At 33.0% G+C, this 25,788-nt stretch overlaps 3 protein-coding genes across 6 annotated transcripts in view; 1 reads left to right on the top strand and 2 right to left on the bottom strand.

Annotated features, from left to right (window-relative positions):
- The window catches only part of LOC107996287 (ABC transporter G family member 20), a 35,231-nt gene extending 16,190 nt beyond the window's left edge, over positions 1-19,041 (top strand). For 3 of the 4 annotated variants that reach the window (XM_017054253.3, XM_062085811.1, XM_017054254.3), the window contains exons 3-15: positions 10,717-10,944; positions 12,300-12,614; positions 12,739-12,846; positions 14,872-14,965; positions 15,287-15,454; positions 15,797-15,931; positions 16,093-16,238; positions 16,329-16,536; positions 16,609-16,786; positions 16,874-17,060; positions 17,161-17,426; positions 17,575-17,661; positions 17,844-19,041. In XM_017054253.3, coding sequence (XP_016909742.1) covers positions 10,717-10,944; positions 12,300-12,614; positions 12,739-12,846; positions 14,872-14,965; positions 15,287-15,454; positions 15,797-15,931; positions 16,093-16,238; positions 16,329-16,536; positions 16,609-16,786; positions 16,874-17,060; positions 17,161-17,426; positions 17,575-17,661; positions 17,844-18,058 — 2,335 coding nt within the window. In that variant the 3' untranslated portion in view covers positions 18,059-19,041. Of the gene's footprint in view, positions 1-1,790; positions 1,999-10,716; positions 10,945-12,299; positions 12,615-12,738; positions 12,847-14,871; positions 14,966-15,286; positions 15,455-15,796; positions 15,932-16,092; positions 16,239-16,328; positions 16,537-16,608; positions 16,787-16,873; positions 17,061-17,160; positions 17,427-17,574; positions 17,662-17,843 lie in introns of those variants that run through there. The other variant, XM_028665983.2, reaches the window with a different exon arrangement.
- On the bottom strand, positions 18,953-21,032 carry LOC107996288 (retinol-binding protein pinta). The gene is made up of 5 exons (XM_017054255.3): positions 20,631-21,032; positions 20,369-20,528; positions 19,830-19,935; positions 19,264-19,633; positions 18,953-19,195 (listed from the first exon to the last, which is right to left on the bottom strand). Exons 1-5 carry the CDS (start codon positions 20,782-20,784, stop codon positions 19,116-19,118), a joined length of 870 nt encoding a protein of 289 aa, XP_016909744.1. The 5' UTR covers positions 20,785-21,032; the 3' UTR covers positions 18,953-19,115.
- A 948-nt stretch (positions 21,033-21,980) lies between these two features.
- Positions 21,981-25,782, bottom strand: LOC107996283 (kinesin-like protein klp-20). Its single transcript, XM_062086202.1, is given in 13 exon segments — positions 21,981-22,043; positions 22,096-22,102; positions 22,104-22,513; positions 22,607-22,741; positions 22,816-22,940; positions 23,016-23,142; positions 23,229-23,328; positions 23,394-23,747; positions 23,838-24,046; positions 24,173-24,358; positions 24,439-24,790; positions 24,966-25,117; positions 25,200-25,782. Coding segments are annotated over 11 exon segments (1,866 nt in total). The 5' UTR covers positions 24,589-24,790; positions 24,966-25,117; positions 25,200-25,782.
- Positions 25,783-25,788: the final 6 nt, after the last annotated feature.

The raw sequence follows: 25,788 nt of genomic DNA, 5'->3' as shown, positions 1-25,788 counted from the left end.
AGTGTTTCCTTTTGTTCCAGGCATGTTTTAATAATCTATAGATAGGTCATAGCTAAAACGCACGTGAGATAAATTCTTAATCGCGTGATCAATAAGAACAACCGCAACGATACTCTCTGATTGTCAACCGGATAATATCCAACGGAGAAAGGTTAATTATTTTCAGAAGAAAGAAAATAATACATAGGCGATGTGAGTTCCAATATAGAAATATCAGATACTTTCTTCCACGAATCATCGTCGTCCGTGTAAATTCCGCGTCGAACGGACCTTTGTAATTCTCCGTTGTTCGAGCTCGGATTCGAAACACTGCGTTAAACACCGTTAAACACGATCTAGGTAAACTCATGAAATTGAACGCGGCGTGAAATCGAGAGTAAATGGGTGACCTGAAATCTCGCCTCTATCGAATGGAAGAGAAAACGAAAAGCGTGAAACGGTGAGGCGCCGCCGCCGGCTCTCACAACTGCGGGGCAGAAGAGATTCCACGGGAGAACGAATTTCGCGCGATCGATAGAACGATTAGTCGCGATCCGTAACGATTCTAGAAAGTAAAACGAGCGGTGGTCAAAGACGAGGCAAGGCGGTCGCCGTTTACCACCAACTCCAACGATTCACGAGTAAAAGTCAATGACAGAGAAGGAATATGTTCTTCCATGGCGCGTATAAAAAGCTGCGTGTGCGCACGGCCGAGCCTCGTTTGCCTTTCGGCCCACGTTCGTCCACGCGAGCAGCAACCGCGCCACCATTGTGTAATTTCGTGTTATCGTAAACGTAACCCCCACCCCCGATCAAAAAGATCATCGTCGCTCGCTCGCGCTTGCGCAATCGCGTTACTTTACGACGGACGTTGCGCAATGAAAAAACGCAAAGATCAACGGAATCGAGACGTTATATTACCTATAAAATATTTTATGCGTTTAATTTATATTTATTTTTTTCCTTCGATACCACGATTTCGCGTTACGCGCGAAATCGTAGCCTCCTGTGCGGGCATCGAAGTCACTCGTCGCGAGTGGCGGCTGCCGCGACAACGTGTGGCAACGAACCAGTGAGAGTGCATCTATTTCCCTTCGGTTTCGTTCGACTTTGATTCGCGTGCTTCGATTTTTAATATATTCAGAGATAGAGATAGAGGGAGAGAGAGAGAGAGAGAGTGTACCTTGGATTTGAAGAAAGAATCGATAGATTCTTCTTTCAACTCGTCCATCCAAGTAGATGCCCTTCGCGGATATTCATACGTCGCGGCGATAATTGACAGGCATTCCCGTGGGCTGCATTCGAATAGTAACATTAAACGCGAGTTTGCATTTAAGGATCGATGGAACAAAGCAAACATTATCTCGGATTCCTTCCGTCGAACATCATTTTGCGAATCCTCCTCCCTATCGTTCAATTCGGTTTTCTAACCAACTGAAAATTCCTCCAAGTTTCTCTCGGCTTGGTTTCGACTATTATCAATCCGTTATAAACACACACGTGCTCTAAGGAGCAGATCGAATCTCCTTTCTCGACGGATGAAAGTTTCCTCGCTTTACATTTAAAAAAGCGTAGCCTGCTGACCATCGCCAATGGTTTTCATGCGAGGAAATTTTGTGGAACGTCGAGTTGGTTTCTCTGGAACTACGGGACCTCGAATTATCCTTCATAATTCTTATTCTCTACCCCGTTTCTATGCGCGTTCGTCCTTTCCTTTGTCAGGAATTTTTCTTAAGAAGCAGGTATTCGTCGGACAGAAGGTATTCACAGTTTGAACGGTCGTGGTCGAAGAAAACGACATTGTTGAAACCGTTATAATGAAACTTAATACGCTTGGTGCAATTAGGACGGATTTAGTTGACGAAAAGGCCAGGTCAGAATCAGACACAAGGCTGCGAAATAATAATAAATAATGCTTAATCTTGCGATTTTAAGTATGTCGGTCAGTTACCGGAGAAACAAGTCGAAACGTCATCATAAAATGGTTACACACTTGTTCGGCTACATTCCCTTAGCATGGTAAGCTTTCATTACGGATACATTCATTGCAACAAAGTGAATAATCATTACGAAATTTACGATTTACGTTTCTTTCATCTTTCCATCTATCTTGGAACACCGACGAAAATAGATTAAACGCTCGATTATTTGTCGAACATTATCGATTCTTACTTTCTGCACAGTCATGAAATATTTTCTCTTTTTATACACCGTATAAATTTTTTTTCTTACGTCGTAATATTATAATATATTCTCCTTTTCCACGCGACATATGGCACTTGGTCCCAACATCCAAGGTTAATGAACCTCATCGAGTAAAAAAAAATCAACCGACCCGAGAATCTATCTAATCTTATCTATTTAACTTTCCAAAGTGACTTTTAATGTATTTTAATGTATTAAAGAATCGCTATAAAACTCTCTATAAGGATTTATGGCGCTATATTTTTCTCTAGATTTAACGATATAACGATATAATCTTTTCCTCCCTCCTTCGCTTCGTCAAACGAATTTATTAAATGATTATTAACGAGTCTAATAGCGGCTTCGAAATATATTCTAACGCTCGATCATTACGATCGATCATTATTCGTGGTGATCGACGAGCGGTGTTGGCAATCGTCACATTCTAATGGTGCAATTGTGCGCCATAATCGGATAGAATCGTTGTTGCATCGACATTGTTCAACTTTTGGCCAGATCGTGATCCGCACGGACGAATCATCGTTTTATTCAACCCTTTGATCGCTCTTCACCGTTCTTCGATTATTTTCGCGCTTTCTTGAAGAAGAAAGTTTCCCTACCAATATCTCCTATAAATCCGTTGTGTAAATATATTCCACGCTTCTAGATTCACAGTTGCCGAGATACGTAGAACACCGAAACGTGTTAAATATGAAGAGAAGATCCTTCGCAGCTATCTATTTCGTCGTTAGAACGATATTATCTTTATTATTTTTTCTTTCCAAATATTATGAATAATATTATAGATCATTATACGATTATTATTCAGCGTTTTATTTAAAAATCTACGCGATCAATATTCAAGAGGAGGCATTAGCATCGCAAATTTGAAGCATCAAGAGTTTTGATGATTTCAAGAAAGAGATTTCAGATTCTCCTCTTCGAGAGTCTCTTCACGATCTTTAAAAATATCGTTTGTTTCCTGGTTGGTTTCGTGCTCAATACAATTCCTTATTTACGTGAGATTTAAGATTTTCTCGCTAGTTTAGTCGCTTGATTAAATTTTTTGTTCCGTAAATTAATAAAATTCTTGTATGGAAAAGGCGTAAGTATTATCCATCTTTTTTTTTTTTTTTTGTTAAAAAACGAAATTCACGAGGATTTTAATCGAGATACACGGATGAAATTGATAAAAATGATGAGAAAAGAGGCAGAAGCTATTTCAAAGAATGTTTTAAATCGAGCAACGTTCGGTTTCGAAAAGAAGGCAATCAAAGGACAGCTAATTCTCTAGGAATAAATGTACAGGTTTTATAAAGGAAGTCGAACTTTCGTCGCGACTAACTCGCTACGTAATGTCTCGACTTTCTTGTAAGATACACGCGTTTTGTTACATACTTATAGAGAAAAACTCGGACAAAAACATGTTTGTTCGTCGAACATATCGTACGTGTACAAGGTTATATAAAAAATAATGTTGTGTAATACTAGGCAAAAAATATTCTACACACGTACGATTTGCTAAAAACGGGACAAATTTTTTTCTTTGGCTTAAACAAATTGCCAAAATATAAGAAATAACATGATGTTGGTGTTTGGCTGCGAATAAAATTAAATTTTAATTCGAAACATCTTGGAAACGACGAATGTTTTTCACTTAACTTTCTTCTTTTGCAAAATTTTTAATTATCCTTTCAAATCTTTATCCAACGACATCATCATTATAATCATCATCTACGTTATCCCCATATTTATGTATTATCACAGCAACGAACATTCTATGAGAAACATTTCACGTTCTTTTTTCCGCTTTATTCCTCTCCGATCTTCCCTAATCGTCTTCGCTCTCGGCCCAAATCTCTCCACCCACAAAAATTTTCAATTCTTGTTCTTAAATTTTCACACTTTTCAATCATCTTTAATCAAAATCTCCGCCATTTCAATCCTTTTCATCCATCGTCAATAACAAATATCCTTACTTGATAATATTTGGCCAATATTTCCAATAATCGATCCCGCCTCCAATTTTCCTTTTCAACTTTTCAGATAGCATCAAACCTCCCCCTTCCATTCCCCGTTCATTTATTGTGCCACGCTCATTAAAATATCCTCTCGTATGCACGGAAACGTCGGTTGCATAAGACGAAAATTGAACCCGATCAGAGGGAGAAACAGTTGCGAAAAAGAAGAAGAAAAAAAGAAGCGACGAAGGTCGTACTTAACGAGGCCCGAGACGTCCGCTCGAGACACGGCGAAAATCGTCATGAAAGTCACGCTCGAGATCGGCGTCGACGACCAATCGGGTCGATTCAGGTCGAAATCGAATCAAGGTGAAGGACGACCGTGCTCGGGTCGAAAAGAAAAGAAAAAAGAGGAGAAGGAAAAGGGGGTGTGTTTGTAACTGGAGGCGGAGACGAGAAGACTGTGGATGAGTTAAACGTTTCTAAGCGTGGATCCGTTGGCAGAAGGTCGATCTATACGTATATCGAACGTACGTGCTTGAATGTCGTCTCAAAATTGTCGCGCGACAATCGATAATCCGCGCGTGTAGCCAGACGTGTACGTGTTTACGTTGACTTAGATAACTAACATTGCATTCGACGCGTTCACGATCGTGACTGGATGAAAGTGAATGGTTGAAGAGATACAGTCAGAGTGTATATCGGATAATATAATTGGAAACGAAGTGAGCGCGGATTATTTTTAAAAAAAAAACTTTTCAAAAACTCTTCGATACGAGAAACGACAGTTTTTGCTTCCTATCGTTTTTAGGTTTCTTTTTCTTTCTTTCTGATTTCGTCCATGAATTGCATCGTATGTGGTTCAATTTTCCATTGCTTGGAGCTTATTGTCTCGTTTTGTTCTTGAAAAAAAAAAAGAAATTCTAAAATTCTTCTCATTCTTTGTTCTGTTTTCTCCTTTTAATGAAAGAATTGTGGTTGATTTTAATAAGATAGAGTTCGTTAATCTTAGCTTCGGGAGGAAGTTTTTTTATATAAATAATTTCTAACCGCCTATTCTAATTGGCGTAAACAGTGTCGACGAGAATAAAAGATTTAAAAGAAGTTAAACAGCGTGAAAGTGTTAATAGCAAGTGTTTAACACGAAATAAAAAAAATCGTAGTTCACAATCACTGTGTCAGGCGACACGCTGCTTTCTTTCGCGATTTAACGCATCGATTGTGAAATCATTCGAGCTTAACGATCTTTGTTCTTACGTAAATGGAATCATCGATATCATTGACCCATAATTTTGATTCGTATTTATCGTCTTTATTTTTAGAATATAAAAAGGTATCGAGAAATTATTCATATAATCAATTTATTCTCTATTAAAGAAACGAGGGTGTGGAGAAACAACTATTATTGCTACTATTTTTACTCGGCAATTTTCCTGATAGTTAATAGAATGCGAAAAGGGGAGTGGCGGCGAGATTCTCTTTCAAAATCGTGACTAAATTTCCAATAATCCGTTTAAAATTCATAATATTCGTTTGATGCAATCATCATAAGATTTTATGGAAAGTGATCAATATTTGTCGTTCGAAATACTTTCGAAATGAAATTTCCAGAAATATCGTTCGCGTTGGTCATCGTCGAGTCGAAGAACATTTTCGATCGTTTCGATGAAAGGCAAGATCTAACGACAAAGGATAATAAATTATGTATAATTTGTCTCTATTAATTTAATTATCGATTAGATCGATATCTGAAATGAAACGACATAAGGAATGCAATTATGAACTGACTGGCGTGCGATAATATTATTAGAAATGTTTTAATCATTTAGGAATCATGTATATAGCGATTCATATTTGTCTTTTATAAAAAAAAAAAAAGAATCGCGAAGATTCTCCTTTTTAGGAAAGGAAAAGTTTATTTTCTCGAAATCGAAGAAAGAAAATTTCAGTAACAACATCTTGGATCAATTTTATCGTAAAAATTTGACATATGAAATCGTCTCTGATCTATGAATCTGGACGATTTTAATTGCATCGATGATCGAGATAAGAGAAATAAGATCGGGAAGAAAAGTGAGAGGCATATCGAGAAAGCATATCGATGGGGAAAAGGGAGGAGTACAAAATCGAGACTTTGTCGACCATGGCCCAGAACACGAAGACTCACGTGGCCAGGTCTTTCCACACGCGTCCTCGCGGTACGTCGTCCTCTGGAATGCTGGCTTGCGTAATTACACCGCCGTTCCTCGAGCTGGGACATCTCTCTTCGATTTTTGAATACTAAACACGATCACCTGCATCGATCATATTTCTTCAAAATATGACTCCACTTCCTCCAATAATCGTTGGTAATTTTTTTTCTATCGATAAATCGATCAGTAACGAATCAAATATTCTTTTCTAGAAATTGTAGCTCAAAAAGTAATGCGTTTCTTGTCTTTTTCTTAACAAGATTGGCCTGAATTAATTTACAAATTGAAATTTATCGATCATGATTGCTAAATGTTAAATCTATCCTCGAATTTGTCATTTGTTCGAAATTAACGTTATAAATATTAATACTAATTTAATTAACAAGTCTGTTTTCCACCGAATCCATTTCAAACTTGCGCATAATAATATATGTTTATTCGAAGATAAGAAGAATGCCCGTGACGCAGAAAGGTGTGTGTTTGCACACGCAATAGGCTGAAAAATTAATTAAAATTTCGAATAAAGTTACTTTAAGTAATAACGCTTTATTTAAAATGCTCGAACAAGATTTTTTTATTCGTAACTATTATACTTGTTCGTCCCTCCATTTTGAACCACAATTAAATACGATTGTCCAGCGCTTTAAATGATAAATTGTTCGAGCAACTTGTCGAAATAAATTTTTACTCTTAACTTCAACAACATTAAAAATTGTACCCACCGCTACCCGTGACGAGACAGTGACACTCGTCACCTCGAAACGACAAGAGATTAAGTAATCTAATCGTAAATTAATTCAGACTGCCTCCGTCTGACTATATACAGTCATTATCTACTCGCGTGTCCGATTACCAGTACCATCCGTATCGAAAACCGTCATGAAAAACCGTTTCCTCAAAAAAAAAAAAAAAAAAAAAAAAGAAAAATCAACCATTTTTTCCATCCTTCGATCTCAAAATTAAAGTATTAATCATTGGACAAAGTGAAATTTATCGCGTGATGCTCATTGAAATTCCGAACGAGGTTCGTAATCGAGGAATACGTCGAAACACATTGAGGCAAGAATAAAATTAGCAGAAGGTTCGATGTTTATCGCGTTGCTTAATCCTTTGCGTAGAAATTGAATAACAACGCGTTGTAAATTTCTTTACGTCACGAAGTAATATTTTTTTTCTCTTTTTTTTCCCCTTCATCCGCATAAACATTTTCCCCTTTCTATTTAATTTATGAGAGAGCCGCGTTACTCTTCCCGCTAATTATCACGCGGCTATATATATATATATATAGTCGCAACGCGTTACCGTGCTTCAAATTGTTACACGTATCTGAACGTGTACGCTTTGTACACGAGTCGATAACTGTTCTCTCGATAAGTCGACTTCCCCTCGTCTCGAAGGAAGTTACGTGAAATGTCGAAAGCGCTCGAGCGTGTACCTGTACGATTACAATCGAATGTACAACCGAACGCGGTAATGGAGGATAATAAAGTTGCATCTCGACGTCTCGACGGTTGAAAATTTGCAACGTTGATTCGCGATGGAATCATGTGCATCGTGACACACGCGGGTAAAATTATCCACGGAACGGAAAGAAGTGTGACACCATTCGAGGAAATTTCGATCGTAGAGATCTTTCTTTTTTTTTTTTCTATGGGATGGAATTTAAGATTTCTAAATTTTTATAATCTCGAACTATGTCCTCTTTTTTTCATTTCTAATATTCATCATTGAACATAAAGTTCAGCAAGTTTCGCAAGTTAAATTATAAATGATAAATTCGCAATGGACGTTTTTTTTTTTGCTAGTCTGTGTTTGAATTTTAAAAGCGAGAAAAAGAATATGAATCCAGATTCAGAATCCAGTAATTCAGTATTCGAGCCCAACTTACTCCACGTTCAAGATACCTTTTTCTTTCTCTTCGCTTTACTTTCACATCTTCTAATCTTTTTGCAATTTAGTTCTTAGTTGTTGCTAGTCCAAAAATTCCAAAAATATTTCTTTCTCATATAGACAACGAACCGCGATATAGATAATGATACTAAGGCCGTGGGAGTATAATACAACTGGCTCCACGAGTGCAAAGGATTAAAATATCATTCGTCACAATGAAAGATACGCCGGTGAAAAGCGGTTGCTTTCTTCCAACATCCTCTCGTAATCGATCATAATTGGTGGAGCAAAGGAAGTTATATTACACGATTCGATTGGAATTCCGGATGGATTAAACAACACTTGGCAATAATTTCTAACTTTGCGATCCGTGATCATCGTCGATCGCGGAGAAAGATAAGCTACCGAGAACCACAGAAGCGTCTTCGAACGACCGTTGCTTTCTTCCGATATCTGCTCACTCGAAACACGTTACGAAACACGGTTTGTTGGCTTTTCCTCATTTAGAGACACGTGCATTCTACGAGCGCATACTCTCCCGCAATTTAACCATGGCGGGACTCGCGACAACGGAGGAAACGCTTCGAGGAGATTTATTCGCGATTCAAACGGCTGACCTTTTCGCCCGATCCGTATCGCTTTTCGACGATGTCTTAGACGTGGCCCGCCAGTGAATCTTTATTATATAACGATGCTGCCATTTTGCTTCATTATTCCTCGATCGTAAATATTTGCGCGAGTAAACAAATTTTCTTTTTTTCGCGATCTCCTCCCGTACGTAGATTTTTATTTATTGTGGATTATGGATCTATGTTACGTTTGTTCCGTTAACAAATGACAAATCGGTTACGTTTTTGCGTCCATTATGGATCCGGATAAGAAATTATTTTCGCATCAAAGGAAAAATTTCTATCAACAAATATTCGACTTCTTTCTATTTCTGTAACGCGACCGTAAACTATTCTCATGATTTCGTGACTAATATTATTTCTGATGGAATCAAAGGTGAGAAACGTGTCTATCGAAGTAACTATAAAGGGACGAGGACGTGGAATTTGGATGGAATGAAAAAAATATTGGGATCGAAATCGAGAGAAAAACAATAGGTGGAAAAATGCGTCGGAAAAATGTTTGCACGGCCTTGGACCAGCGATATATTTCTTCGAAAACGAGTGGTACGCACTTTTCGCAGGTGCAAACGGCGTAATATCGGCCTCAACCGACCGGTGAACAGATACGTCGATACGCGTTGCCCAATGAACCGGCGAGCGAAAAGAAAGCCGTTTTCTTACGTAAGCAACCACGTTCCCTCTTTCTAAACGATCCTGGCTGGACGAAGTCCGTCGCCACGCACGTAAGCTATCCGAGGCTTTGATTTTAGGGCCTCGCCAGCTGTCTATTTATTTATCCCGATCCGTGTTTCAATTCGATCGTGCCAATCGTTCGATTTTATTTTTGCCGATTAGATATTCTCTTAGTCGTTGGATTAACGCACTTTGTTGCACAAAGTATTGGAAATAATGTAACGAGCAGAAATGCACCTCTTAAGCGTAATCATACTTATGTAAAATACAAAAAAATTTCTATGAAAATTAACAAACAAGTTGTTGTGTAGAAGTTGGGATTAGTATTACACGACGCGTAATAAATAATAATGTTAACAATGAAACGTCGAATGCTTTCTGACCTGACATTTCGTTGACGGATCGGAGAAAAATATTTATACGTTAAGTGAACCTAGAAGAAAGGATGTCTGTTATGAAAATATATATATATATACATAATTTGGTGAGGGATTAAAGTTTCAACCGCACGCGAGTGAGGTTGACTCAGCAGTGATTCACCTGTACGCAACGATAACTGTGAAAAGATTCTTCTCGGTTCGAGATTTTTCTCACAAAGAGCGTCGAGCGGTTTGCAGATTGACGATTGATCCCTTGAACGAAAATGGGCGATCCGTTAAATCAAAAGTAGTTCAAAGTAGCGTCTTTCTTTCTTGACCGTGACTCGACCCTGTTTCGTTCGTGACTCGATTGCAAATCGATTTTAAATTTTTCGTAATCGTCGTTGCGGCTTAACCCTGGTTCGATATTTGGATCAATGACACAACAATTGGATCTCTTCGAGTCGAATTATCATTCTTTTAGTAGGCGATTACAGAAATGAACCACAATGAAAATTCATGGAAACTCGAAGTTGAATCGAACTCGTGCAAAAAAAAAACACCTTCCAGAAACTTTGGACCCTTGTATTTGTAATTTACTCGGAAATCGAGAAATGAACGTCACCGCATAAGCTAACAATTCGGTGTTTCATTTATTATTCTCAATTAGCTTGTTTTGCGTCACGAGCGCTTCGATTGGCGCACTGCAGCCTTTAACATGCATACTTTTTTCACGCTGGTTACGTGCCTTTTTGCGCACTCCGACCGCCTTTAACGCGATAAAAAATGTATCAAAATGTATATTTACAAGTAACGATTACGTGAAATAGTTTTCTTTTCTTCCCAGCGACGAGACTGTAAGAAGTGACTGTAATCTGGCGAGTGGCAACATCATGCAGAACAATTCGGAAACATCCTTGAACATACCGAGCTCGGTAACACCAGGATTGAACAACACCGCGTGGAATCGGCAGCAGGCCGTTTGCGTGAGGAACGCGTTCAAGACTTATGGAAGTTCGAGAAATCCGAACCACATTCTTCAAAACCTTAACATGACCGTTGCTAAAGGATCCATGTGAGTATCTTTATCAAAAATCCGCTTTGAATCTATCTGTAATCTATGTGTAACTTTCACCGAATTATATCTTGTACCGATAATATCGCGTAATTTCAGCGGAACAATAACATCTGTCTTTTCGTGATTATCGATTAGAATTCTCGGTGAAAGCGTCGAGGATAAAGAATTATCCTTATAATATCCGTAACAAAATTATAAATTGTAAAAATTATATAAAAAGTTAGTCATAGTTGTTTACCTATTAATATTTGACGCAAGATTGAATTATTTATCTGTCATAAACAAAAAAAAAAAAGATCTGAAACTGGTAATCCTTGACTTACGTTAATTATTCCAGTCTGATGAAATCAATTCTAAATACTTCCTATAAAACTTATAAATCTGTAATAGATAGTTATCGATTAATTTTATATAAAGCGAATAGAATAGATTAGACTTGTTTCGTTCGGGAGTTTAAACGGAAGAATAATAAATCGCTTAGGGCTTAAACGAAAGGCGGCTTTCTTAGAAAGCAACGGGTAAAGAGGGATCAACCGAACGTGACGACGATCTCTGGCCAATATTTCTACGCTTCTCCAACCGAACAACCGTATTCTGTTACGCGCGATTCACCGTGGAATCGGTTCCGCTCGAGCGAGCATTCCCATTTCGATATACGGAAACGCAGCGGTTTCTGTTCGAGTTCAAAGTTTCCGGGATAATACGAATTCGTGAAACACTGTTATCCCCGTTGTATAATTTTATTACGCACGCAGTGCATTATGTCGGTTACTATTACGAACATCGGATTTTATGCCAGAAGAGTACGTAACTCGCGCGCGATCGCATGATTACGATTGCACAGAAAACCATCGATCTCGCGATTAAGTGGGAAAAAGAACAAATATGCTCCAAGCACTTGGATAGACTCGAACGTATATACGAAAATATCGTATAGCCAATGCTTTTCGATATCCGCCCGAATCTATCCGATCTTTCCCGAACATGCCCGAACATGCTCGAATACTCGGACGATTCGAAATAATAACGAATAGACGAGGAAAACGTGAAACGGATTGGTCGCTGTTGCATTGATCTTAGAGATCTATCGGTTAATAATTAGGATTACGAAATCACTTATTATTACGAATCAATTATTCATAGAATTCTAATCGAAATTGAAATAAATTCATACGGTAATTAGATAGTTTCTTGATTTCTTGAGAAATACCTATATAAGCAATAACCACGAGAAATGATTATAGCTCCTGATCGGAAATCGCGAATTCAATTCCACGGTTCGATCGTTGTTTTCTTTTCTCGATACCTATGATTACAACACATTTTCTCACTGATCTTTTCCTCTGAATTAGTTACGGACTTCTTGGTGCCAGCGGTTGCGGTAAAACCACCCTGCTCTCATGCATCGTTGGTCGAAGAAAATTGAACGCCGGCGAGATCTGGGTACTCGGTGGCAAGCCAGGCACCAAAGGATCCGGAGTTCCCGGAAGGAGGGTCGGTTACATGCCGCAGGAAATCGCCCTCTACGGAGAATTCAGCATAAAAGAAACCATGATATACTTCGGATGGATATTCGAAATGGATACTGCCGAAATCATGGAAAGACTTCAATTCTTATTGAAATTCCTCGATCTACCCAGTCAGAATCGATTAGTGAAGAATCTTAGGTAAAATTAATTTCAATCGATATATCGTGTACAGGAATGAATTCTTTTTCTTGAAATGGAAATAAAAAAAATCGTACAACTTTCCCATTCACTAATAATGAAATTATTATTTTTTCGATTGCAGCGGTGGTCAACAGCGACGAGTATCGTTCGCCGTTGCTCTGATGCACGATCCAGAACTGTTGATTCTCGACGAGCCAACAGTGGGTGTGGATCCTCTTTTGCGACAAAGGTAAGTTCACGATGGCGTCAGAATGAGTGTATCGAAAATAGAAGATTCATTGTTTGAAGTAGGTTTGCCGTTGTCCATAATTTTTATTAGATTTAAAATCATCCATCTAAAAATATTCATTGAGAAACCGGTTCCAATGAAGATTAATCTTTGTTATCAAGCGAATATTTTCTTTATACTTTGATCTGATAAAATATTCATTTTTTTCTTATTCGTCAAATTTTCACGCCAAAATATCTCGAGCTAATGTAATAGTGCTTAGAACCACACGATTTATAGGCAGAAGCTGAATATGACTGAAACTCTCTAAAGATACACACGAGGTTAAAGATTTTCCAAGGCTAAATTAAAGGAAAGATTAAGGGAAAAAAAGTTTTATCCTTGTAAAAAATCGAATAACAAAAATAAATTAGCGCGTAACAAATGAATGTTGCAGGATACGTCGTGCTTTTAAGATTCACTTTTAAGTGAAAGTATCATTTACCAAGCTCAAAGAGAAGAGAGAAAAATTAGGAGTAAAGGTGACTGAACGCAGACTCTGAACGATCTTTTGTTTCCAACCAACTGTAAAGGAAAAATTAACGTCTGCTCTCTGGAATGCAATTTCCATGCAATTTTCCTAAACATACGTTTTAAAACGTCTTTAAATAACGCACGTTTCCTAACTCGATTGGAACGTATAAACGAAGATTATCCTTAATTACAAAACGCTTATATCGAATAATGGATTTACGCTTTTTATTTCTCATTCAATGAATTCTTGATGAAGAAAAATTCACGATGTTTCATGATCCGCCAAGAAGTCACTGAGTGTGGCAATAAAAGAGTTCAAAAACATTAAAAAATAGAGAAATGGTTTCGCCGAGACAAACGAATTTCATTTGCGTTATGAAATATCGGTGTCAGATTGCTTTCCAATTATCATAACTAAGAATGTGAATAAAATCAATTCGCGTGAAAATGATTAAATTTATATTAATATTGAGATATTGTTTACGACGCTCGATAAATTTTTCTTGAATAAAATTTCCTTGAATTACTAGATTGTAAATTATTGTGAAATTGTGAGAACTGATTCATAATGAATTTTATTTTAGAATTAAATAAGGATGCAAACGTTTATCATTCTCTAATTAAAATAGACCTTGGTAAATATTTTCTTAATTTGTCTCCTTTGTCGTTTAGAAAATTTTAGCCTGTGAATGTTCATCTAAAAAGGATACTGATAATTAAATAAATGGGAAAATTGAGTCGTAATTGAAATCTCTTCGATAGAATTTTCCATTAGTATTGAAAATTTCTAAGTGATTATTATTCAAGATCGAAAGTAAACTTAGGTTAAAATTTCCATTGCACCAATTTATCATTTGCTTGCACAAATTCTTTCAAAAAGTTCAATCAAGATTCTCGTAAATCTTTCACATTCTATTCAAGTTAGATATCTCGTTTAAAAATTAAGATTCTCAACTGCTCTGTAAACAGATTTTATTAACCAGATCCTCCGATAGTTCCATCCGGTACATCCGTTCCTTTTTTCAAAAGAATGACAAACGACAAAGAGAGTTAATTAGCCGCTAGAAAGTTTGAGAGGCGATTATGACTGCTGTAAAGCGAATAGACTTCCTTGGATCATAGTGAATACTCGCGATCATCGGTATTTAAGACATGCCAGTTTCTCGAAATTCAGGCGTCCGTGTGTAATGATCCTCCACTTCCGGGATTTCTCATAGAATGTAGCTTGACTAATCGAAAAATTAGTTTTCCTTATGTATTAAAATATTAAAATTCTTCTAAAAAAAGAGTATCGAAGATGAATAATTTTAAGTCGTATCGGAATATTTTTGAAGTAAATCTCCAAATATATTGAAAAAATAATTAAAATTTTATGGGCAAAAAAATAGATATTCGTAGAAATTAATTTAAAACAAAATTCTCAAATGTCTTAAAATCAATGATCTTTTTTTTATAATATATATATTATTGGTATTCGTAAAGATAAGATTAACAATGCTTTTTCTGTTGCAGCATTTGGAACCATTTGGTCCAAATCACGAAGGATGGTAACAAGACCGTAATCATAACCACGCATTACATCGAGGAGGCTCGACAAGCGCACACAGTACGTAGAGTATTATGCAATGCCATGATGTATAATAAAAATATTCGGGGCACAATATCGGTGGGACTATAATACACGATGCAACCATCACTAAACGAAATTGTTCAATTACAATAATGATCGCGTATTAAAATTGTGTAACATATATTTCTTTTCAACAACTACGTTACACATTTAGATGAAAAAAATGAAATCAGAAAAAGTTATTCGTGGAAATTTAAGAGAGAAAATTCGAGAAATAAATATTTTATTTAAATTACAAATTTATGTAATGTTATTTGATTTCTAAAAGATTTTTTTGTTTGAATCTTTTATTGACAGATTGGTTTGATGAGGACTGGTCGATTATTAGCTGAAGAATCCCCCAGGACTCTTCTCACAATGTATAATTGTACCTCTTTGGAAGATGTTTTTCTAAAACTATCACGGCAAGAAGTGCAAGTTACTCAACAACCAGTAACTATGAATATCTCAAATAATATTAATTTGGTAAGAAACAAAACTGAATTTAGAAAAAATAAATTATTGGAATAAGTAATAATAAAATAATAATGAATTCAAAAATAAATGGATTTAAAAATAAAACTTAGGCAATGCAAAAGATATATTTGATTAAGTTGATATGAATTATATATGAATTATATCAACTTAGTCAATAGATAGATAGATCAGAATTATAAAAACGAATTTTCAACAATTTAAACGATGAATTTATACAATCAATAAATATTCAAAATGTTAAATAAAATTATAATAATAAAGTAATTATATTAAATAAAACTTATTAAATAAAATGGATACAAAGAATTAATTTCGATTATACTCTTGCAGGCATCTCTAAATTGGAATAAAAAAAGTGAACCAGTATATGTAACCGAAGAATCAGGCGTTGTTGGTTTAAACTTTTCCCCGAGCAAAGAGGTTCTCATTCATGATTCAACGAATGATCTTGGAAACCATTATGATGTAAGAACATATTTAAAAAATTTTCATATGTGAGAAATCTATTATCATATGTAAAAAATTATTTTAATCAGCGTATAATTTTTTCTATAAATAAATAAATAAATAGTCTTATGGTATATATATCGTAACTTTCTAAAATTTGTTTATTTTTTGTTCAATAGATGAATGGAAAACCGCTATCCAATGGGAAAAAAATGAGGAATTGGAATTCTTCTAATAAGTGTTCTGATTGGTATAAAATATTAATTAATGGTAGAATGAAAGCTTTGTTGCAAAAAAACTTTTTACGTATGTATAGAAACGTGGGGTAAGTTTTCTATCCATTAAATGCAATAAAAATAATATTGTAAATTTCCTATTTTTATTAAATGAAAATAATAATTTTTTTTTATTATAGAGTTTTACTGTTCGTTTTTGCACTCCCAGTAATGCAAGTAGTTCTATTCTGTTTGGCGATCGGTAAAGATCCAACCGATTTAAAAATGGCGATAGTCAATCATGAAATTCCTATTGGAAATTCGAGTTGTCCGGTATTAGATGGTTGCAACTTATCACTGCTTAGTTGTCGATATCTTAGTTTTTTAAATTCAGACTTAATAGAAAAAGTAAGATTATTGGTTTTTAAAAATGATTCTGATTCTAATATACAATTATTAAAAACGACATCTATATTTTAGCATTATTATTCGGATCTTGATACGGCTATAAATGCGGTGAGAGAAGGAAATGTTTGGGGAACTCTGTATTTTACCGAGAATTTCACGGACGCTCTTGTTGCAAGAATGGCCTTAGGAAGAGAAGCTGATGAAGAAACCTTAGATCAGAGTGAACTCAGGGTTTGGCTAGATATGTCCAGTAAGTTTATAGATTCAAATCATTATAGATTATATTTCTCCAAATATTAAAATATAATTAATTATTATATATATATTATTATTATAGATCAACAAGTAGGATTGATATTAGTCAGAGATATCCAATATTCATACAGGGATTTCGCCAAAGATCTTTTAAAATCTTGTGATCAAAATGAAAAGTTAGCTGATATACCAATTCAATTTAAAGATCCAATTTATGGTACTCAGGAACCCAGTTTTACCGATTTCGTGGCACCTGGAGTAATTTTGACGTAAGTAAAAATCAATTTATCAGATTATATCAGATTATAGAATCCAAAAAAATGACTCAAAAAATGACTCAAGATATTTAAAAGTATATTTTTCTTGCAGCATTGTCTTTTTCTTGGCGGTAGCTCTTACTTCTTCCATTCTAATCATCGAAAGAATGGAAGGTCTTCTAGATAGAAGCTGGGTAGCCGGTGTTTTACCTGCAGAAATCATTTTTTCTCATGTGATTACCCAATTTGTAGTGATGTGCGGTCAAACTGCATTGGTTCTAATCGTCATGCTTGTTGCCTTCACTGTCGAATGTCAGGGACAAGTCGGTTGGGTAATTGTACTGACAATTCTTCAAGGCCTTTGTGGCATGTGCTTCGGTAAGTTGTAAAGTTTAAATTGTTTCATGAGTAATTTCTAACTATAATAAAAATAATATTTAATATTAATTAAAATTATTATACAACAATATTTATTATAATTATGTAAAAGATAAATTATTCTTCATATTCTTCTTATTGCTTTCAGGGTTTGTAATTTCAGCAATTTGCGAACTTGAAAGAAATGCAATTCAGCTTGCTTTAGGCAGTTTCTATCCTACACTTCTATTAAGTGGTACGTGTGTTATAAATTGAGAATATAATTCACAAAATAAATTCGGAGCAAAAAAATGCGATTAATGATATAACAAAATGTTTTCTTCAAATCAAATTATTTTATTTCTTGTTTTAAAAAATATTATGATGTTTTATTTACATTATACATTAATTAATTATTATTTATTTATTGAATTCTAGGTGTAATTTGGCCAATAGAAGGTATGCCATCGTTTTTGCGACGTATATCGCAGGGTCTTCCTTTAACAATGGCCACGACAGCATTGCGTGCTATGTTGACACGAGGTTGGGATATGGGAGAAATGGATGTTTATTTAGGTTTTATTTCAACCATCAGTTGGATAATCCTGTTCCTTACGATAAGCATATTGGTGCTCAAATTTAAGCGCGGGTAGATTCAAATACGCTTTATTCAGGCGTTTGAAAATCGTCATCGCTACGTGAAAAATAATAAAACAAATTAAAAACATGTTGGTCCGGCTGGAACAATCATGGCCAACCATTGTTGGAAACTTAAAGCGGAAAACGATCGCTTTAACAGCTTTCTCGAGACGATCTCGTTGCGGCCTCCGTGCATAAATTTTCAGATATGATATGATGCTCCTTATGCGCTTATTAATATCCCTTGAATGTAAATTGTATGAAAGAACGAATGTGTGTTTAAAGTGTGTTTGATCCTTAGGGACTTTTTTCCTTTTATCTCTTCTTTTTTATTTAGTGCAACATCTGTAATATAATATGTATCTTTAAGGATGCATTTTACCAAGGATATTTACAAGAAGTATTCATCGTCTCGTTTAAATTGACCTACGAGAACACTGTACAGTATACTTGGCGATGAACGAGACGATTTTTACTTATATCCGAAACAACGTGCCCTCGTAAATTGTAAATGGGATTGTGAGTAGTAACTGGTTAAGTTAATGAGTAGTGAATTAGATGTAGGAGAGTCCTACTTGCCCATGACTTAAATGTATGTTTTATTTATCTTGTAACGTGATGAGAATCGATGCGATTAAACAAAGCGGAAAACGAAAAAATGATATATAAAAATAAAATGGAAATACCGTTTAATGTATAACGTAATATTTTGTATAAAGGTCAACATTGATCGATATAATTAGAATAATTAATATGCGCTAGTGTGCAATTCGATTTTAAGACATAAAATATGTACCATATTGTAGCATATGAATTATATTTTATATATTATTGATATTTTTAACGGGCGATTTGATTCTCTTATACAGAGAATACATAAAAATGATTTGTAAAAAAAAAAAAAGAAAGAACACACAGATGCAGTTTATATTTCCATTTTCCATTCAATTTTCTGTATAAAAAATATTTATAAAAAATAAAAAAATATGTCGGTGTCTATCTTGTATTTCGCTATTAACTATTCCAATTGCATATGCAATCCTTCATTGTCGTAAATTAATTCCAATCTAGTTATTTAATCAACGTTAATTTATATTTTTCTTCCTCAGTGAACCACTCTTGATTCTCTTCAACAACATGCTTCCAATACTCTGAAAAATAATTACAGTGACATAATTTGCATTCACCTTAGGAAGATATTCAAAGTAAAAAAATATACCACTTAATTCTTTTACTGTTCCATTCGTACCACCATATTCTTTTGGTAATATATTCTTCGGCAAAGTTTCGTGTAATTTTAATTTATCGCGTGAATGAACATGAACTCTCTGTTTCAATTTTTTATTCATAAAACTTCTAAATATGTTTAATATTGTATTCACGAATCTATGAGCATTAATAAAATCCAACGAATAAATTCTAACAGGGTAACAACCCTGCCATGCATGAACTAAATTTCTAATAACATTTGGTGGTAATTGGAGAACATGCTCATATGTAATATTGTCTAAATCCAAGATACTCGTTACACCATATATTGTTACTGACTCGTGATCTCGTAATGCTACATCCAAAATCATTAATGAAGCCTAATACGAAAAAAAAAAATCTTTTTTTTTATATAGCCACAATTTTTTATTTCTTATACACAAAATTAAGATTACATTGCGACTATGAATTTTAAAAAATAATTATATTGCTTATTTTTTTCAAGCTTATTTTTTTACATAGCTCAATTAATATTATTCAAATTTTTTGTTATTCAAAGTTAATTATTATTCAAACCTTCAACATATCTGATATTTTATGCCTACTGGGAGAATGCGCAGCTGCGCGTATTATCACAATCATTCTGCCTTGGTTATCTAATTTTCTCAAAGGTAAAAACACCCTGGAAAATCAGATTTAAAAAAACAATTTTTTCTTACATCATATATTTTTAATAAGTAATGTATTTTTGAATTATATATTCTATGTTATTGTTATATTTAAAGAAATTAATTATAATTAATTATAATTGAATGATAATTAATTATAATTGATTTATTGAATTAAAAATAATAGTCAATTAAAAATACACAAAATACATTTTATCAAATATGATTCATCAGTATTAAATGCAATCTTATGTCTTTGAAAAGATAATAAATTATTGAACATGATAACAAATAATGACATTGAGTATTCATAAATATATAATATTTTTAAAAATTAAGATACTATAAAAAGTAATATATATAGATTTATAAATATTATTATTATTTTAAAAATATATAAAATATTTTTTTGTAAATATTTTTTTTATAAATTTTTGTAAACATTACCCTAAATCAAATAATTCTTGTAACTCTGGTAAAAAGGGATTCCTGTTATTATACCATTCAGGAAGACTTGCTCTCTGCTTATAATAATTCCAAAGTTTACACTTTGTTTTCTCGACATTAAATTTGCATGCTCTTAAAAAACGAAGAATGAAAAAATCATCTATGAAAATATAAAATATAATATACATATATACATATACAATTTTTTTAACTGAAATACAAGATAATTAAATTATATTTAAATTTAGAATAAATATCGAACCTGTAGGTGCATGTAAATCGTTATTTTGTATTATCCATTGTCTTATTTCAGCAATTTTAATTGGTCTAATTTCATCAGTTTCATTTAAATTAGCCGCCAAATATATCTTCTCCTCCGAAGATAGTTGACAAGTATATTTATTTAATGTCGACATGATCCAATAAAATTTTTACTTTTGACAAATTACATTTGTTATTCACCAAAAAACACACCAATAATTAGATTTTTATATTTAAAATAACACTGAATTCTTTGATATTGAATTATAAAACGTAACATGAAATAACAAGTATCACGACTTCGCGATATTATTTATTATGATTTCAACATCGAATGTCAGTAGAAAGCTAATAAATCGTAATTGCGCTGATCTACAACGCAAGTATAAATTGAATTGGAGACATCTGTCGGAATATTCATAGTATTTCTATATACAATAAAAGATAAAATATTCTGAACTTTGATCGTTAGCTGAAAATCAATAAACGATGCACAGAATAAATCTAATATTCAATACATTTTCTATTTCATGTTTTGTAAAACTATATATATGTATATAATAATTTTATTTAACATTAGAAAAAAGAGCAGAAATAAATAATTTTATGTTAATAATTTTATTATTCTTTAATATTTTATTATTCTAAATATTAATATTAAAATAAGATTTGATTTTATATTCAATAGAATAGACAAAAAAGATAATAAAATTATCGAAACTTTTTGAATAAACAAATTTTTGGATAAACAAATAATAGAATAAGTATAGATAAAGAAAGAAAATAATGGAAAAAAAGATAAAGATAGAATAAAAATATTGAAATCAGTGTTATCTTCAGAATGTTATAAATGAAACAAAAAAAGAAGATAAAAAAATAGTAAAAGATAGATAATATAAGAATTGATCCTTAGCGCCATCTCTCGAATAAAATATTTTCTTTTAATAGAGAAATAAGATAGAAGAATTGATTATTAGTGCCATCTTTTGAATATTTTCAGAAAAATATTTCTATTTTCGAAGACACTCAAAAGATGGCGTTAACAATCCATTATTATTCTATCTTTATCTTTCTTCGATTATTTTTTATTCTTTTTTTTTTTTTTTTGTATTTCATTTGCGACACTCTAAAGATGGCGCTGATTTCAATATTTTGCTCCCTCTATTTCTATCTTTCTTTTATTATTTATTGTCTATATATCGTTTTTACTTATCTATATATAGTTTTCATTCACATTAATGATAATTTCTCGCGTTTAAATTACAAAATACAATTTAAAATTATTCAAAAATGCTTTTATTTGTATACTAAATATTAATATTTATTGCTAAGAAGATAATATTTTCGTTAGCTATGTATTAGCACTATTGCATATTCCTTTATCAAAACGTACTTTTTTTGTTCTTTCTAATTCCTAATATAAAAGAAAAAGGAAGATTAAAAAATTTAAAAATTTTAAAATTCAAATATTTAAATTAAAATAATATTTACTTTTGTTTTTCGCAACATCATTCGTTGAAACTTATTGAACTCATATTGAATTATTTTCAGATTATCTACTTCAGGTTCCAACAATATTTTCATCAATTTTTCAGTACAATGCAATAAAATATTCTTTTGTTTACAATATTTTCGAAAACCACATTCTAGCTTTAACTTCATTTCAATACGTTGATTTGATAACGTGTTAATTTCATTTTGTATCTGATTAACCTCTTCTTCTAAATTAATTGACACTTTTTCGTAACATAAAAGATTTTGTTCAATTGTTCTTTCAATTTCACATATATTATCTTTTTTTTCTGAATCTTCTAATTCTAAAACTTGTCGAACTTGTCGGTATTTGTTTAATTTATCACGCGCATCATCTACACTTCTTTTTGACTAGGAAGAAGTAATTTAAAAAAATTAAGAAAAATTCTAAATAAAATTTTGTTAAATATTAATTAATAAAAAAATAATAAAATTGCAATGCACCTGGAAATAACTATCAATCGTATCTATAAATTTTTGTCGAACTATAGCAAAAGTCTTCTCGTTTCTATCAAATTTGTCCTTAATTTTTGCATATTCTATATTCTCTTTTAAGAAAGTATGAAACAATTGTCGAGCCTTTATTAATGTGCATAAATCAGTAATATATGAAAATTTAAAAAAAAAATATGTTCAGATAAAAATAGTCTAACCGCCTGTATATTCTGGATATCAATTTTCTCGATATTAATTTTAGTCACCATTATATGTTTGGGTTGTTTTAAACTTTCATCAACAGTAAGTTCTTTCATAAAGGGACCTATAGTTACACCTTCCGCTATTGAACGATAAATTTATTCATTAATATTCAATAAAATTAATATTCAATAATTAAATAGAAATATTAATCTACTGGGTATCTTTAAAGTTCCAACTTCTTTTTCTTCTTTTTCATCTTCTTCCATATAATCAATAGATTTTAAGAAAGGACTCTTAACTTGTGTCTGGTCATTGATTTCATCGGTAGATAATAGAGTTTTCTAGCATTTTTTTATTCAAAATAAAAATATAACGATTTAAATTTATTAATCTATTAAAAATGTAATATTTAATTAAATAATAATACCTTGGGTAAAGTTGCTGCTGAACTAACTTCCGGCACGATTTTGATTAAATTTTCATACGTCTCTTTTAATTTTTCAACTTCAACTTCCTTGGCGGTTAATCTAACGATTCATTTATTTAGAAATTGAATCTAAAACTATCCTATACATAACACAGATTATGCAACCTGTTATATAAATCCTTGATACACTTTAACAATACTTGGGCCTGGGACATACTAAACAGCGTGAAGTCCGAAATCTTGTCGTTTAAAAAATTAAAAATACTCCGGTTAATTTGTTCCATCCGAGACTTGGAAATATTCATTATCGCTTCTTGATTTAAAATCAAATTGTTCAACATCAGTTCCTTCTTCAAAGCATTAACTTCGTTCTGAAGTTTGCATATAATCAAATCCGTTTCATATTTAATATCTTTTTTTATCCTGATTGGTTTTAACTTTGCAATATTTGTGGTTAGTCGTAAAGTTGATAACGTGATGTCGAGATCCTCTTCCGTGATTCGAATATGAGATATAAACCTATTTACAATTACATTATGAGTCATATTATGATAAATTTATAATTTAAATTTATAATTTAAATACAATCATGAATTTCCTTTTAATAACCGAATTATAGATGAAACTGAAAAACCATTTCCTAAAATCTTGAACAAATTATTGGAGCGTGATATATTAATAGTGGCTGGACTTTCTATATGTGAAAAGAATTGCTCCAGCTGAGTTTTCATTAAATTCGCCATACCAATATCTGTCGCTGTTTTCCAGCAACTATTCTTTCCTACTGTTCCTGTACCAGCTGTTTCCACAATATGTATCTAACGTGTTAAATTAAATTTTTAATTAGAAAAAAGGAACAAAGCCAATTAATTCGAAATCTTATTATCTCCAATTTCACGCTTTAAAAAACTCATAGAGATACAAATAATATAATGAATAATTACTTTGGCTGTCGTCACAATACCCCATGATGTTATTAAACTGAGATTAGATACATGAAAAGTAATCACAGACATGGATAAGTGAGAGGCTGGATAAGTCGATCCTATTGCAATCGATCTCCTAATTTCTCCTTCAAAGATTTTTTTCAGACATTCATTTTCATTATCCACAGGTATCACAGAGATTTCCTACAATTTCTCTGACTGAGAAATACTCATCGAATACTCCTTCCTTGATCTTTTCTTTCTCTTTTAATATTTTATAATACCTTGAACGGTTCTCGCTCGTTTATCTTGACTTTGTTATTATCCGTATTAGAGAGTAACAAATCTTTCGTTTCTTTTCCATAAATCTCAATAAAGCTTATACAGTATTCTATTTTGTTGGCTTTTTTTCTTTTCGCCTTTTCAGCAAACATTTGGGTCAAAAGTCGCGGGACCAGGCCTCTGTGCTGAGAAAAAGGATGTAATCGCTGTCTTTGCGATATAAAAACTTAAAATTGAAAATATATTCCGCATAATCGTACTTCCCAGTTGTTTCGGAGACCGCTCATGGTAAAGCTCTTCCCAGAACCTGTTTGTCCGTAGCCCATTAAAATACAATTCACACCATCTAAAATTCTTAAATTGTGATTCTTCGATTATATCAACTTACATTTCCTTACATCGATATCATTATTCGATACCATTCGAAACTTTCTTTTCTTTTTTTTTAAAAAAAATATCGTTAACATCGATAACATATACCAAATGTTTCGAACAGCATCAATCGAAGTAAAAAATATTTTTTCCTTACTTTGGTACAAGATCCTCGGTTGTAACACGGTACACTTCTTCTTGTGAACAGTTATAAAAAATTTCATCCGCTTGAAAACACCAGTAAGATGGTTTTTTTGGTATAGCTATTCTATTCGGTTGCATTTCTTGTAGATACCGTATGAAAATCTTCTAAATAACATAAAAACAAAATTATCTCTTTTCAGTACGAGGGGAGAGAAATGGATTCGGGCAGAAGAGAAATTTCATTTACCTTGCGATTCATGTCGATTTTTGCGCACGATTCACAGAATCTCTCGAAAGGAAAAATTCTAATAAAGATCTTTATACTTTTCTCAGTGATGCTCGCATTATCGTTATTAGTCATCCTTGGAAGGAAAAACCAATTTGTTTCGATCTGTTGTGTTAATGGCTGTTTATAAACTTTTTGTTGCGAACTTCGTGCGAAGTTGTGAGAGATTAAAGATTTTTTTCTGGACATTCATTTTTTCGGCGAGGGAATTCCTATTTTTTTGGTTGGTGCAACATCTTGTAGGGTTGATTTGAATAACCCTAACGAATGGAGATAGTCAATTACGTGTTTTGATGAATATAGAATATGCAAGAAATGATATGATGATGCGTGTGTAACTTCACTTTTCTGAAATTTTTCAAAAGCGAGAATTTGCGCGCATAATATATAGAGTTATATTGAAAATATAAATATATTGGAAAAAAAAATATGCATTTCTAATTTTTACATACATCTCGAATACGCACTATTTTTTAATATACAGAACATCTTATACTTTATTTATATGTTATTTATATTTTATGAAAAACGCGATAAATTTTAGAAAATT

Source organism: Apis cerana, linkage group LG15 (genome assembly GCF_029169275.1).
Source record: "Apis cerana isolate GH-2021 linkage group LG15, AcerK_1.0, whole genome shotgun sequence".
Lineage (NCBI taxonomy): Eukaryota > Metazoa > Arthropoda > Insecta > Hymenoptera > Apidae > Apis > Apis cerana.
This window is presented reverse-complemented; position numbering and strand designations above follow the sequence as displayed.